The sequence below is a fragment of the Merops nubicus genome, unplaced genomic scaffold, assembly GCF_000691845.1.
Source record: "Merops nubicus isolate BGI_N331 unplaced genomic scaffold, ASM69184v1 scaffold16297, whole genome shotgun sequence".
Lineage (NCBI taxonomy): Eukaryota > Metazoa > Chordata > Aves > Coraciiformes > Meropidae > Merops > Merops nubicus.
In genome coordinates this window covers 23,321-38,651 of record NW_008618469.1, presented here as the reverse complement: position 1 = coordinate 38,651, position 15,331 = coordinate 23,321, and the positions used below count along the sequence as shown (strand labels likewise).

General features: G+C 44.8%; 1 protein-coding gene across 1 annotated transcript; it reads left to right on the top strand.

Moving 5' to 3' along the window:
- The first annotated feature begins 856 nt into the window (after positions 1 to 856).
- AREL1 (apoptosis resistant E3 ubiquitin protein ligase 1) lies at positions 857 to 14,387 on the top strand. Its single transcript, XM_008943466.1, has 18 exons — positions 857 to 872; positions 1,535 to 1,761; positions 3,393 to 3,630; positions 4,604 to 4,773; positions 4,853 to 5,033; positions 5,775 to 6,022; positions 7,256 to 7,333; positions 7,838 to 7,979; positions 8,372 to 8,493; positions 10,199 to 10,274; positions 10,648 to 10,757; positions 11,277 to 11,456; positions 11,607 to 11,732; positions 11,926 to 12,055; positions 12,142 to 12,200; positions 12,377 to 12,466; positions 13,426 to 13,601; positions 13,789 to 14,387. The coding sequence occupies exons 1-18, from the start codon at positions 857 to 859 to the stop codon at positions 13,889 to 13,891; spliced, it is 2,472 nt and encodes an 823-aa protein (XP_008941714.1). The 3' UTR covers positions 13,892 to 14,387.
- The last annotated feature ends 944 nt before the right edge of the window (positions 14,388 to 15,331 follow it).

The window sequence follows — 15,331 nt, the reverse complement described above, 5'->3', positions numbered from 1 at the left end:
AACCAAACCGCATGTTGTTGTTCTGGGTGAGGACTTTTTACTACATGTTTGTTTAGCAGTCCCCCCAGTGAGAACTTGATTCTAGGTGGATGTCTCTAAAAATTGCTGCAATTGTGATAGTGAACAAAACCAGGGTTTTAGGTTGTGGATTGATCAGTGCATATTCCAGTGGAGAGGCTCCCCTTTGCAGAATTGAGTAGGAAAACACAGGTGGACTGTTTTCCAGTTGGAGTCATACTTTCCATAGTAGTTACAGGGCAAAAAATTGGTTCAGCTCTGCCCTGGAAGTATTTTGTTTATTCTGAGCAAATGGAGATGGTCTTGTCTGCATTCCTTTTTTTTCATAGCTTTTTATTCTGAGGTTGCTGGTTGAGGGTCAATCCATGCACATTTTGGTGGTGGCTCTGCGATGTGCTTTCATGGCAGACTAGAAGTTAACGTTGTGACTTGCAGAAGCAAGTAGTGTAACAGTTTGGATGAGTGGCTTTTGGCCACTGTTGTCAAAGCTGGTGATCCTGCAAAAAGTAGCTCCTTCTTGCAGTACCCAGAGCCTGTTCTCACTGTTTCCTGAGGATAATATATTGTCCTTACAGAGCCCTGAATCTGAATGGGAATCTGTGATGGAGGGCGAACTGTTCCTTGTAGCATGCTGTGCTGTTTGCATATTTCAGTCTTGCAGAGTAATGTTTTAGGGATGTCCTTGGAGAGGAAGATAGATGATCAATAGGTATTTGAGGAATCATAAATTAAATTTAGGCCAGTTTGTGTGAGGAAGAGTCTTTGGACTGGACTTGGCCTATTTTGTGTTCTAGATGCAGCTGTGATCCTCGGCTGTGTGTCTCATCGAAGGGACCTGATGTTTTACATTATTGGTAAGTGAAGGAAAGGCTGCCACTGTATTTGTACAGTACATTCTATTTGTACATAGGCTTTAGAAGGGTTTCTTGAAAGCCTCTGCTTTCATGCTAGTTCAGAGTTTACCTAACAAACATGAAGTTACTGTTGCCCTGCACTGTGCCTTCTATCTGGCAGACTTACCTCTCCACCATTCTTATTCCTGAAGTCCTTCCACTGACCTCATTCTGAAGCCATCTCCTTAGTTCCCCTTTCAATAACTAGTGCAGGGTTGTTGCCTCAGTGATGCTTCTTAATGCAGCCTTAATGTGATGTGCAGGGATTGTGTGGTTATATGAGTGTTTCCCTTAAAGGAATCTCTGGAGCTCTAATTTGCAACTCAAAGGGAATTCTGTGCTTCTGTTGGGATGTCTGCTTAGCTGTACCTGAGACTGTACCACCTTTACCTATTTCCTCTGTTTGCAGCCATTTGCACAGTGTTGGGGGATTTCTTTTCTAACCTTACTTGTAGCATAACACAAACCATAAATGTTCACACAGTAGCTTCTGCCTTACACACCTAATTTGCAGCTGAGTAGAACATCATTAATAAAAGATGTCTTGGGCTGATGCAGAGGGGATTTTGGCACCTGACTCGGCCATGCTGTTGCAACCACCCTCTGTTCTGTCCTTGCTGCAGGTGGGATCACAGTATCTGTGGTAGCTTTCTTCTTCACCATTAAGTTCCTCTTTGAGCTTGCCGCACGGATAGTCAGCTTCCTTCAGCATGAGGACCGGGAGCGCCGAGGAGAGCGGACTATCTATGACTACGTGCGAGGCAACTACCTGGATCCCCGGTCCTGCAAAATCTCCTGGGATTGGAAGGACCCCTATGAGGTGGGCCACAGCATGGCCTTCCGAGTGCATGTAAGGGAGTATTTCTGTTTCCATGCAGTTTTCGGGGCAGGAACACAGGTCTGAGTTAGGGATGGGCTCTTCAAAAGTTTTTTGTGGAGGCCAAGCTGGGTCTAACTTAGGAGTAGGAAAGCTATCTGGGTATGTTTTCTGCCCCCTGTAACTGTGTTGCAGAACTCTGTAAGAGCATATCTGAGGTTTGCACTCCTTAGAGTCTTATCTCCTTCTCTCTAGAATCCTCTGAAGAGCCAGAGGAGGCCAGGCTTGTCCTGTCTACTGCTTCCTGTACTGGGAAGTGAGTGGGTGGCTGAGCCTTGCTTTCAACAGACTTGGTGCGACATTTCGGTTGTGCAGATGGAGTTGGGAGCATGGGATTGGGCATTTTACCATGGTTCACAGCCACTCCCCATTCCTTCAAAACTGAGTGTTGTTCTGTCTGACCTGGAAAAGCTTGCCAAGGACTCTTGTTTCCCTGCAATCCCAAAAGACCAAGTTTGGGGGACTAGAACAAGCATACAAATAAGATGGGTGAGGGGCCTGAATACTGAGAGGTTGGAGCTACGTGGGGAAAGTTTGAACGTGTTTTGCTGGGCTCATGTGTGCACCTATCTGGTCCTCCCTCCCCACCCAGAAAGGTGTCATAGTAAGAAGAAAGGTTCAACTGGATTGCCATACCCATACCTCTCAGGAAGGAGAGGAAAACCCTTCTGCTTGAGGATGAGTGAGGGGTTCTAACTCTAGGGCAGGCGGTGGAAAAGAGCTGAGGGGAAATGCACTTGTTTTGCCCCTGCTGTTTAAATTTATTCCCTTCACCTTACTGAGTCTCACTCATGGTAGCTCCAGCAACGTGCCCTTCTACTTCATGCTCGTCTCCCATTTGCTTAGCCCTTTATTCATCAACAGTAGCTGTTGCATGCACTGGTTTCTCTCACTGACAGTCAAGATACATACTGCTTGAGGCCCCATGCCCTCCCTTATTTAGAAATGGGGAATAATAGTAACATTTTGCTGACTGCAGGCTGATTGCAGATGGCAGGCAAGATCTGGCCCATGCTGATAAGGTTTCAAGGTGTCATTCTTTTCATGTAAGGAAGTACTGGTCGAGATTGTGTTACCTTCTGAGATTGTCCAGCAGATCACTTCTGTGGTGGAGCTGCCTGTGATTTTATCTAACATTGTTTTCATGCTGATGCTTCTTATCAGTACAGTCTGGGTCAGCTCCTTAGGTTGGCATCTTCTCCATACTTTCTCTAGCAAGTTAGTGAGAGCTTTTCCAAATCTTGTCCAAACAGGCAAGATCTGCTTGTTCCTGTGAAAGGGGTCTGGCTCTGCTTTTTTCCTGCCGGTAGTGGGTTCTTTTGCTCTGGTAGTGCACTAATAGCACCAAGAAGAAATGCCTAGAGGCATGTTCTTTTTGGGGCACTCGTTTGGACACCAGGACAAAAGAGAATCAGGCTGTTCAATACCCACTTGTGCCCTGTTCGCTTCAGAGAACACAGCCTGTGTGATGGAGCTGGCTGGTCATATTTTTTTCCCTTTGCTGAGCTGAGGTTCTTGCCCTTGTTTCCCCAGAGCAACTGGCTTTCTCTTCTGCTGTGCACTGCATATTTTTGCTGACCTGGACTTCTCCATTTCCCATGCAGTTATTCTATAAAAATGGGCAACCCTTCCCTGCTCACCGGCCTGTGGGGCTGCGAGTTCACATCTGCCATGTGGAGCTAGCAATTGATATTCCTGTAACCCAGGAAGTTCTTCAGGAGCCTAATTCCAATGTGGTGAAAGTGGCCTTCACTGTGCGCAGGGCTGGGAGATACGAGATCACTGTAAAACTCGGTGGCTTGAATGTGGCCTACAGCCCCTACTACAAGGTGTTCCAGCCAGGTAAGGTCTAAGTGGCCCTCTAACAATTCAAAGTAGATGTGGAGGTATTTGAGGGAGTTAGGTAAATGTGTTTCCAGCTAAAATAGGTAGGTGACAGGGAAAGGGTTACCCTTCACCATTTTTTCTTGTCTTGCCACATGTAGATCCCAGTAATAGGCCCATGACTAAAACATACTTGTGACGATCAGTATGTGGCAAAATAGAAACTGCTTTTCAGAATAAGTCATTAGTGCTGCTTTAACTCGCTAACCACTTGTGTCTTGTTCTCTGTTTAGTACTAACTTCTTTGTGATCTGTCTAGTAGTTGGAGAATGCCACTTGTGAAAGCACTGAGTTATTTGTATCTGAGTTGGAAGTGTTGTCATGATTTGACTCTTCCTCTTTTGAACACCATGCTCTATTCCTTTAAGCTCCTGAAACAGTCAATACCTTTGATTATATCCGTTGTTTTTTTTTCCCATTTTAAATTAGTTTCCTTCTACTGTTGTTTTTACCCCAGTCATCATCTTTTATATTTCATGTACATGTTCATTGAAAGTACCTCTATTCCATTGCATTGTGAATAGACACAAAGCTTGCTAGGATACAAGAAAGCTTGGGTTTAGCTCTGATACCCTCCAGGCTAAAGTTTGTTAAGATGGATTTGCAGGTTTCCTTGGATGTTAACTGACTTATATTTTGTATGTGCAGTGGGAGAAACTTCTTGAGTTGAGGACTAGAATGGTGGAAAAAGTATTCTTTAGAGGGATGGTCGTTGGGTTTGCTTTATCAGTATTATGTTCTGACCCAAGGCAAACCAGGTGCACCACACCATGTACTTCAGTCCTCAGATGATTTGTTTTTTGAATGTAGGGGCACAGAATGTGTTTAGATTTGATCCTTTTTCAAGGGTATTGTGCCCCAGTTGCTCTTTCTTGTCTCTTTGTATCTTCACCTTGAAATTTGTTTGACTCTGAATTCTTCTCTCCTTCAGGGATGGTGGTTCCCTCCAAAACTAAAATTATCTGCCATTTCTCCACCCTGGTGCTGACCTGTGGGCAGCAGCACACTCTGCAGATAGTTCCCAGAGATGAGTATGACAATCCTACCAGCAATTCTGTGTCCCTGATAGATGAGCACAATTACAGCCTCTCCATCCATGAGGTGAGTACAACCTCATCCCTTGACTGCTTGGCTTGCAGCGAGGTAGAGAGCCCCATTTATGAGTTTGTTTTCTGTTTAGCTGGGTCCTCAAGAAGAAGAGAGCTCTGACGTTGTGTTTGAGAAGTCTGTGGTGTCCAATCGGCAGACTTGTGAAGTGTTCTTCCGACTCACCTTGCACTGTAGGGGATGTTTCCATGCCTGCATCTCCTACCAGAACCAGCCCATAAGCAATGGTGATTTTGACATCATTGTTCTAAGTGGTGAGTCAAGAGCTACTTGGTATTCGTTCCCCAGGTGTCCTATTACAGGATGCTTTGCACACTGTAGCAGAGCTAAATGTGACTTCCCTGCAGGCTAGCCATGCTTGATTGCTGAAGGAATGCCTATGCATTAAAAAATGCTAAGGTAAATGAATTTACTACTGACAAGGGAGATGTCTGAAGGCTAATATGCTCTCTTCCATCAACAGATAAAAGCATGTGTATTTTGTTTTTTTTCCTCAGTCTCAGGAGGTTTACCTCTGAAATTAGTTGATCTTTAGTGCTTGCTAGTGCCTGTCATCTGAGCCATACCAGAAGTGAGCCAGTTGAGTATTGTATGTCAAGCTATATGGATGAGGAACACTTCATGTAACCTGTGTGGTTTTTTACAATTTTATAATTACTGGTTTCTTCAGGAGTGAGTCAGTCTGCAGCATGGCTGTCAAGTAGCTATGCCTTCAGATTGGTGCTCCCATAGAGAGGTTCTGTATGCCTTTTTCCTTTTTATTTCAATCAGTCACTGCCTGGAGCCAGGGCAGACAAAATGCTGTCTTGAAAGCTTTTCATTCCACTCCCGGGTTCTCTTTATCAAAGTTTTAATTGACCAAGTTTTCCTTTGGATGTGTACCTTTTTCTTCAAAATCATAGTAGCTAATCTGGTAGTGCTCTGAGAGTTATTTACCTTTCGATTCTGGTCTCCATTAAGATTTACACAACTTTTTTTATGTCTGTTTCCCTCAGAAAATGAGAAAAACATTGTAGAACGCAATGTTTCCACCTCAGGTGTCAGTATTTACTTTGAAGCCTACCTTTATGATGCTCCTAGTTACACCAACACTCAGTGGCAACTTCCACCAACACACCTGAGCCCCTCTCAGCGCCGTCCTTCGACTGCAACTGAGGATGAAGATGAAGATTCTCCCTCTGACAGCCAAACCCCTGAGAAAGTGAAGAAACCTAAAAAAGTGTACTGCTATGTGTCACCTAAGGTAGATAACACAAAGTTACTACTCTTGAGTTCATGTTTATAGTGTGCTGCAACTGAAGCGTTTCCTTGTGCCCTGTGTCTTAGCTCCAGGTATAGGTGACTCAGATTTGCTTGAAAAAGATTTGCCTAAGGCTAGACAGCAAACATGGAGCTCATGACTCAGATGCTCCTTGGAGTTTTAGGACTTAGTGTGTCTTTCTAGGCCTGATCCAAAGCCTACAGGGAATTTTCTCACAGATTGTTTAATAGATACTCTGCCTTTCTTTTGCTCTAGTCAGGTCAGACTTGCAATCCCCTTTCTCGGTTTCTGATACCTGTAGATCATAACTTAGAGGTTGTCAGATTTTGTCTATGTCCTGTTCCAAGGAAAAGAAAAGTGAAAAAATGGCCAGAAGCAGGTACTGTTGTAGGTTCCCTTTAGGAGCTGAGGTTGTCCATGTAATTCTGATGCTTGCCTAATTGTATCCCTGGTTGTCTCTATTTATACCTAGAGCATCTGTCCTGTGCAGTAGATAACAGTAACTATGCTGTTATTTCTCTAAGGGATTGCTGTTTGTATTTGCTTTGTTTCTGGAGAAATGCTGCTCCTGGGTTTTTCCAGTTGTTGATGCCAGAACAGCTGTGTACAGGAAATGGTTTTGTGTTTTGTCTAGAGGTGCTTCACTTTCATCTTAGCTTGCTCTCCAGAAGGCAACAGTTCCACAGTTGGTATTTTTCTGTTCTGGCAGATATACACTGAGCAGAAATATCTGCAAATCTCCTGGATTTAGCAATTGCAAGTGTTTTTTAATAGTTGTTTGGAACAGTAGTTAATATTAGAGATCAGTAGCAATAGTTCTGTTAGTGTGACTTTCTTCAAAGGCTTTTTGTCGATGCATTATAATCTTGTCCTGAATTCAGCCTCTCAAGCGTACTTAACATTACCTTCCAATTACTGGTGACGTTCTTCTGAACTTGGTGGCTTACTGCTGTAAAATCTGTGTCCTGCTGGGATCCCATGTGTCATAAATGAATGAAGTAAAGTCTTGCTGACAAGTTGCTTACAGATCTGTACATCTTTAATGGCTTTTTTGTATTATGCCAGAAGAAAATGTCACCAAATATTGCAGGAACCTGTCCCTGGGGCTGGAGGGGGGTCTGGCCTTATGGATCTATCCTGTGCCTCATGTGTTCCAAGGACAACCCTTAACAGATGTGTGACCTTTAGTATTTTCTTTTCCTTGTGATTACTCAGCAATTCTCAGTGAAAGAATTTTACCTGAAGATCATTCCATGGCGCCTTTACACCTTTAGAGTATGTCCTGGCACAAAGGTGAGCCTCTTTTCGCGTAGCTGTCACTGCATCTCCACGTTGTTAGCTTGTGGTCCTTGTGAATGAGTCTGACTCTTCCTTTGGGAGAGAAGGGCTTCCACCCACAGAGCAACATTTTGTGGTGTAAAATTAAACTCTGGAATTCCCTCTCAGTGTGTAAATTCTGCTCGTATTTATGAACAGGAGCCAGTTGTATCACTCCTTTCTGCCTTTTGTCCCAATGCTAGGCAAAAATCTTCATTCCCTTTGCATTTCTCTTGATTATTTTCCTCATAACCTTGCTAAAATGTTGTGATTCTGTCTACTGAAGCTCCTAGGCTAGGGTGTGAAGTTTGAAGCAGCCTCCTAACTGGAGTCTGAATGCTTGAAACAGAGTTCCTGTTAACTGCATCTGCATGGGTGAGCAGAGAAAGTCTTGAGTGCGGGTGGTGTTGCTCTGTCTACTGAAGATACTGTGCCTCCTGCATGATGGGTTTACCCTTTCTTGCTTCTTTTTGCGGCTAGTTTTCATACCTTGGTCCTGACCCTGTGCACAAATTGCTGACACTGGTGGTGGATGATGGGATCCAACCCCCTGTGGAGCTCAGCTGCAAGGAGAGGAACATCTTGGCAGCCACTTTCATTCGCTCTCTGCATAAAAACATAGGTAAAGGGGCGGTGAGGTGGGTACACACTGAGTCTGCTAGTTTCCATGGGGGATGGAGATTGCCAGCACTGAATGAGCTCTGATGAGAACTCTGATTCCTGGAGTTTGATCTTCTGTTCCTGTTGGTGCTTCCAATGAGCGTATTTTGTCATTCCAGCAGTTCCTTTTTGAGTTTTGCTGTTCTTTCAGGCTCTCTGAAAGTGCACCTGTGAGTGTCTGAATGTCAGCAAGACTAACTGCAAACTGCTTTTAGAGTTCTGTCTCCAAACCTTGCTGAAATAAACTCATCCTTGGGCTGTAAAGCTGACTTACGTAATTAATCTTAGGGAACGCCTTCTAGATGTTTGAGGTGTTGACAGCTCAGGCCTGACCCAAATTGTCACTATTCTCAGGAGGCTCAGAGACCTTCCAGGACAAAGTGAACTTCTTTCAGCGAGAGCTACGCCAGGTGCATATGAAGAGACCTCATTCGAAGGTCACGCTGAAGGTCAGCCGGCACTGCCTGCTGGAGTCGGTGAGTGCGCAGGTCCCTTTGCTTCAGCCTCCTGCTTCCTCCATCCTCCTGCTTCTGCACCGTGCCTAAAGACATCCAAACTGACGCTTGCTAAGGCAGCCATGCTAAAAGTGATTAGTCTTCCTGTTTCAAGGCAGATGCCAGTAGACAGCTTGAGATGGGGAAAAAGGAGAAAAAATAAAAACTCAGGGTAGCTCCTCCATGTTCAGGTTTGGTATAGTGTGGCGTGCTGTGTTCCTCCTCTACAGCCAGTAAGACTAGATCAATTTAAGTAATAAGGAAACTTCAACGCTGATAAATTTTTAAGGAACTTGTCACAGAGTAAATTGGGCCCTGAGGGATGTCTACAGTAAATGTATGCATAGGCTGTAAAACCAGGAAATCTGCTGGTGCTATTCAGTCCTCACTTCACATTGGAATCTGAGGCCCAGAGAGAGACTGTCTACTTGGACCAGAGTTGGGAGCAGATCCTAGAGCTCCTGAGTCTTTGTCTACTGTTTTTATGGTGCAGAGCCATTCAGTGAGATAAGCTGCCAAGCCAGGTGTTCCTGAGCTGCGTGTATGAAACTCTTGCATCAACAGGCTTCTAGTAGTGGCTCAGTGTGATGATAAAATATTTCATGGAGTCCTTGAGTTAAGTCCTCACTGATGCTGACCTGAGCTGGTGTGTTTCCAAAATGAAACTTAAGGAGGAGTCATTCATACAATACAGTTCCTAACTGACATCCTAAGTACTGTCTATGCAGGGAGTGAAGTTATTCTGACTTACTGTTTCCACGTGTTTCCCTTGATGTGCACCAAGGAATTCTATGTTTTGAAATATTTTGTGCACATACGAGCTTGCGGTGTTTAAGATACTTTCAGTTAATAGCTTGCTACAAAATGAGTTCACCCCTAAACAGCAGTTGTGTGGCTAACCTTTCCCGCTATTTTGGAAACTCCTGCACTGTCATGAGCACTGGTGTTACAGCCTAGTAAGAGAAAATAAATTAAGTTCCATAATAATAATAATAAATATAAGCTGTAATGTCCCAGGTTGACTGGCACAATGAATGTGACCAACACATTTAGCCCAGAGCTGTGGCTAGCATGGTGCTCTAACCTATTTGAAGGTAATGCTGCCTGTATGACTGAGGAGTGCTGTGTAGCTTTTATAATTTTCTTTAATTGGAATCCAGAATTGGAACAGACGAAGTTCTGAACACTTGAAATATTGTTACTTTTTTTGCATTGTGACTTGCTTTTAAGTATGAACTCAGTGAACCCTTCAAGCTATTTTGTAATGTTCTCTGAAACATTCCTTTTTTTAAAATCTAACTTGTGGGCAGAGAGTGCTTTACAGAAATTGCTCCTTCCCACGGGCACTTTAGTGTCTGAAACAATGCTGCACTGCAGCCTTGAGAGGGATGTATCTGTGCTGTGCCAAGACCTCACAGTGGTTTTAAGATGAGCTGTGTTTACGTTGGTAATGTGTCTCATAAGTGAAAATGAGGGACTGGCTCCTGTGGCTTTAGGCAAATAAGAATTAGAGCTTAGGAGTTCCCAGTTCTCACTTTTATACTTTAGAGTACTAGACTGTTTCTTGTTTTATGTGTTGTTTAAAATGCCCATCCAGATGTGCAGGATTGCCTGTTGGTTACAGGGTGTCAAGCAGTAATGGCTGCTGCTTTTTTCTTCCTTTTTTTTTTTTTTTTATTTTTTTCAGTCTTTTAAAGCAACACGAAATTTTTCTGTTTCTGACTGGAGCAAAAACTTTGAAGTGATTTTTCAGGATGAAGAAGGTGAGTTATCCTATTAATATATTCAAGAAGGAAGTGAAAGGAATGATGGTGGAGTAGATATAGTCTGAAATTCTAGTTTCTTGTAGTATGTGTATCCTCTAGCTTTCTAGCCCTTTCACTTTCTCATGGATATTAATGAATTACCCTGCTGGTGCTATTCTATCCCTACTTTAGTCATGGACCTGACATGCAATTCAGAAATATTGAGATTAGGTTTGGGAGCAGAACCTAGAGTTCTGAAATCCCTGTATATTGTTTTTTTGCTGTGGAGCTGTTCAATGTGATGAGTTCTCGTGTTGTTTAATACTGAGCAGGATGCATGAAACTCTTGAACTGATGACCCATGGATGACCAAGCTTGTTTTATCTTGTAGCTCTGGACTGGGGAGGTCCACGCAGAGAGTGGTTTGAGCTCATCTGTAAGGCTTTATTTGATACCACCAATCAACTCTTTACCCGTTTTAGTGATAACAATCAGGCCTTGGTGAGTCTGCAGTTCCTGCGTTAAATGCAGAGAAACGTGTGCGTTGACATGCTGATGGTTAAAGAATGCTGCTGCTACTGGGTGGTGTGCAACCTTACCCGTTCTTTATCTTGTCTGCACAGTCACTTCCAGTGCCTTTCTTAGAGCTTTGCTTAGTGATCTTAACCCACTGAAGTGTCAGAGAGCTGGCTGGCTGAACAACAGAAGGTGGTCAGTCAGCTGAGAAGGCTGGATTTCTGGGTGAGAGGAGGTGGCATCAGAGTGTCCAGAGGTTTTGTTGGCCCCGAATGTTACAGAATCCATTTCTGCTCTCAGAGTGCCTGGCCTGTGCCTGTGAAACATTTTGTGTTCTGCCTAGGCAGGCTTGGGCATTTTATTCCCATTGCTCGGCTTTGTGGATATTGCAGTAAAACTCCTGGGGCAGCCTGAGAGACGCGGTGACTTGAGCTAGTCCCAGAGTTGGTGTTTGTGCTAGTCTTGTCTGCTACACAGATGTTTCATTTTGCATCTTCTTTGCAGGTGCATCCAAATCCAGGGCGTCCCACCTATTTACGACTCAAAGTGTATGAGTTTGCAGGCCGCCTAGTAGGGAAGTGTCTTTATGAATCATCTCTGGGAGGTGCTTACAAACAACTGGTTCGAGCTCGTTTCACCCGATCCTTCCTGGCTCAGATCATAGGGCTTCGTATGCATTATAAGGTAAAGCTTCCCAGCTTTGTCTGAAGCTTCTGCTGCTCGGGGGGGGAGGTTGAATGTTGGTGTAGTAGAAGCAGATTCAGAGTCCTGGTTAACGATGTATGGGAATTTTTTGTCCCCTCTGTGTTTCTGCCTTCTTTTTCTTTCACCCAGTATTTTGAAACGGATGACCCAGAATTCTATAAATCCAAAGTTTGTTTCATACTAAACAATGATGTGAGTGAGATGGATCTGGTCTTTGCTGAAGAGAAATACAGCAAAACAGGACAGCTGGAGAAGGTGAGGGGGGCAGTTCCTGAAGGTGGGATAGTTTAACCCCTTCTGCCTATAGCGGGGGCACTGAGAACTCTGCTCTGTGCTCCGGGAAATAGAGCTTAATCTGGGCAGTAGCTCCTTGCCTGGGTTTGCTCTGGATGGGAGTTCAAGTGTAGAGAATGCTGCTGGTCACACTTGAGTGTTCCCCTGTTTTTAGGTGGTGGAACTCGTGACAGGAGGGGCTCAAGTACCCGTGACCAATGAGAACAAAATCTTGTATCTAAATCTGCTTGCGCAGTACAGGCTGGCCAATCAGGTCAGAGAAGAGGTGGATCATTTCCTGAAAGGTAACATGCTGTCTGCTCCCTGCTCCCTTCTGCCTTTGTGTCCCAGGGGATAGCACTTGCTGCTTTTCTCTCCTCTTCTCTTGCAGGTCTTAACGAGTTAGTTCCTGAGAACCTCCTGGCTATTTTTGATGAGAATGAGCTTGAGGTAATTGCTGCCTGCCTAAACATCTCTACCCTTACATCCCTATCTCTCTGACTATGGATCTGCAATAAATGCAGCCAAAATGTTTCTTCTCTAAGCATTATAAATATTTGTAATTTGCACAGTAGCTGTTGTTGCCTTGTTTCCTGACTTTCTGACTGCAATCTCCTGCCTTTCAGTTACTTATGTGTGGTACTGGAGATATCAGTGTCTGTGACTTCAAGGCACATGCTGTCGTGGTAGGAGGATCTTGGCACTTCCGTGAGAAGGTGAGTGAAAGTATTTCTCCCTCCTGCCTGCTGAAACCAGCAGAAGACAACTTAAACTGAGGACAGATTTCCTGGTTGGAAATCAGGCTTGCAGAGGGACAAACTGGGGATCAGGATTAGGACTGCACACTTTATAAAGTAATGCTTCCTCCTAGCCTGGCTGACTAGCGATAATGCTTACTCAGTTACCAGCAGGTGAAAATCAGCAGCAGTGGCCTTTTTAAGGTAATCTAACAAAGCACAAATTAGGAACAATTCAGCAGGCAATCAGGAGGAATGAGGGGGTGGGGGGGAATCATTGCTACTGGAGATATTCACGGTGATACATGTATCTCTAAGGGCTTCTTGAAGACCATGATGGCAGCCCACATAGACTGTTTAGAATTCAGTGCTGTGGTAAAGACTACTGATGTGGTAGCCTAAATTTGTACCCTGTAATTGTTCCCATCCCTCCCTTCCTTTCCTAGTGGGAGGGGTATGGGAATGGTAGAAGTTTCATTTAAAAAAAAATAATGGAATCTGCCAAAACGCTCAAGAGGAGAAGAGATTGGGAGTACAAGCTTCTAGCTGTAAGCACTGGGATGGTTCCACCTTCCTGCTAAAGCAGCAGAGAATGTGAAAAAGCACGAGATGATCATAGTGCAAGAAGCAAATGAGCTTCTGCATTGCGAGTGTATCTCAATGCCTGTGCAGGTACTTCTAAAAATAAAATCTCTGTGGAGATAGCATAAACCTTATTGCTTTAAGGATGGTGGGAGGTAGCAGTGTGGGACATCTCTTGGCTGAGAAGAAGAAACTATCTGATGCTTGCCTCCATGTTGCCCTGTTAAAACAAAAGAATTGTGACTATTAGTAGATCATTTGCTCGCAAGGGCAATTGGCTGTATCTTCTTGCAACTTGCTTATATGCTTTTGATTTGCTTGCCTGACCTGACTTTACCTTTCCTGTTTCCTAACAGGTCATGAGGTGGTTTTGGACCGTGGTCTCCAGTTTCACGCAGGAAGAGCTGGCCAGGCTCTTGCAGTTCACAACTGGTTCCTCCCAGCTGCCCCCAGGAGGGTTTGCTGCACTCTGTCCATCTTTCCAGATCATTGCAGCTCCAACTCACAGTACTTTGCCAACAGCCCACACTTGGCAAGTGTCCTAGGGTGGCAGGACGTCATGCATTGTGCTTTTGGGGATGTCTCTGGCTAGTAGTGGTGGGCAAGCAGTGTATTACATGTAATGTGTGTGATGCTTGTGTCAGCCCATCTAAAAGCAGCTGGTGGGGATGGTCTTCTTTCAGATCTCGTCTGAATGCAATTTTTCTTTTGTTTTACAGTTTTAACCAGCTGTGCCTCCCTACTTATGACTCCTATGAAGAAGTGCACAAGATGCTGCAGCTAGCTATCAGCGAGGGCTGTGAGGGCTTTGGCATGCTGTGACTTCCCCTTTCCAGGAGACCACTTAGCATCCTGCCTCTTTGTGGCAAGACCCAGGTTCAGTCCTCTGCTTGTTCTCCTTCCCTTCGTGTGGGCATGGAAGCAGAGCAAAGACTCCGTTTAAGGACTTTATCATCCAGAAGATGTGATGTGGCCTTTCCGTATTCCAGATATGTCATCAAGAGCTCATCTTTTCCCTTTCCCTCATTCTCCCCTTGTTTCAATTTGAAACAGCAAAAGGACTGTGGTGCGTTCATCGAGGAGATACTGCACTTGATATCCGTGCACCCTGTGCACCCAACCTTCTGTGAGAAGATGAAGTTCATAAGCAGGCGTTAGGGTGAGGTACGGGAGATCTGCTGAGCTGCCTTTATCATAGCTCTCTGGGAGGAAGAGAGAAGACCAGGATGGAGTTCTGCTGGAAACATGACTCACGGGAAGCCTTAGTAACTTTCCATGTCTTGGCTCAGCTCCCCCAGTGATGCTCCTTGATAGCTCATCTAACTCTATGACTCATGAAGAGTATAGGGTCATCCATCCTTTAAGCACCTGACCCAGAAAGGTTCCTGGTTATCATTCTCGATCTTTCTCTGGATGCTGTTGTTGCCTGTGCCACAGAGAAAAATGGACAGCATCCACTGGAGGGAGTAACCCAAAGGGGAGAACAATCTCATTGGAGCACAAGTGCTGGCCCTGACAGTGATCCTGTACTACCTCCGCCCAGGGCCCAGCGGCAGAAGCGTCCTTCTCCAGCAGTGGCTGGTAATGAGCCTCTGCAAATGAACTGGAAGAGGAGTTTCTCCTCCACTGAATGTTTTTGACAGTTGATCTTGCACAGGAAGATGTCCCATGCCCTTGCTTTTTCCCTTCCTCAGGAGAGAGAGTATGGGCACGGGTGTGATCCCTCAAAGCTGAGCACCAATGCGCCAAGCCCACATCCACCTTCAGGGTACCTATGTTATGTAGTAGCAGCGACAGGTCAGTAAGCAGAGACAGTATGCACTGGGCTTGCGTTTGGTTTTGGGGTGATGGTACTGGGCAGAACGTGGTATCTCCACCCCAGCATCCCACTGGGTCTTGGCTTCTACCTCTATCATGCAGCAGCCTGGGGCTTGTCTTTCTCTACTGCGTTTCAGACAGAGTTTCCAAAGGGGTGCTGGTACCTGGATAGCAGCTTGGCTTTCTGTCCTCCCAGTCTTTCTGCCTTCTTCAGCTTCCCTTTCCTTCTGTTCCATTCAGTGCTGCTAGCTTGCCAGCACAAAATGTTAACTAGAACTTCACTCATGTAGTCACTTGGCAGTCAGCACTCACCCTTGTGTGGCTTGTGAGGAGAGAAGTGGGCAAACCAGCGTGAGAAGTAGGCTTATGATTGGGGTCTGTTGTTGCTCATGGTCCATTCAGCTCTTCCCAGGGAAATAAAGGGAAGGAGAATCTGCAAATCTT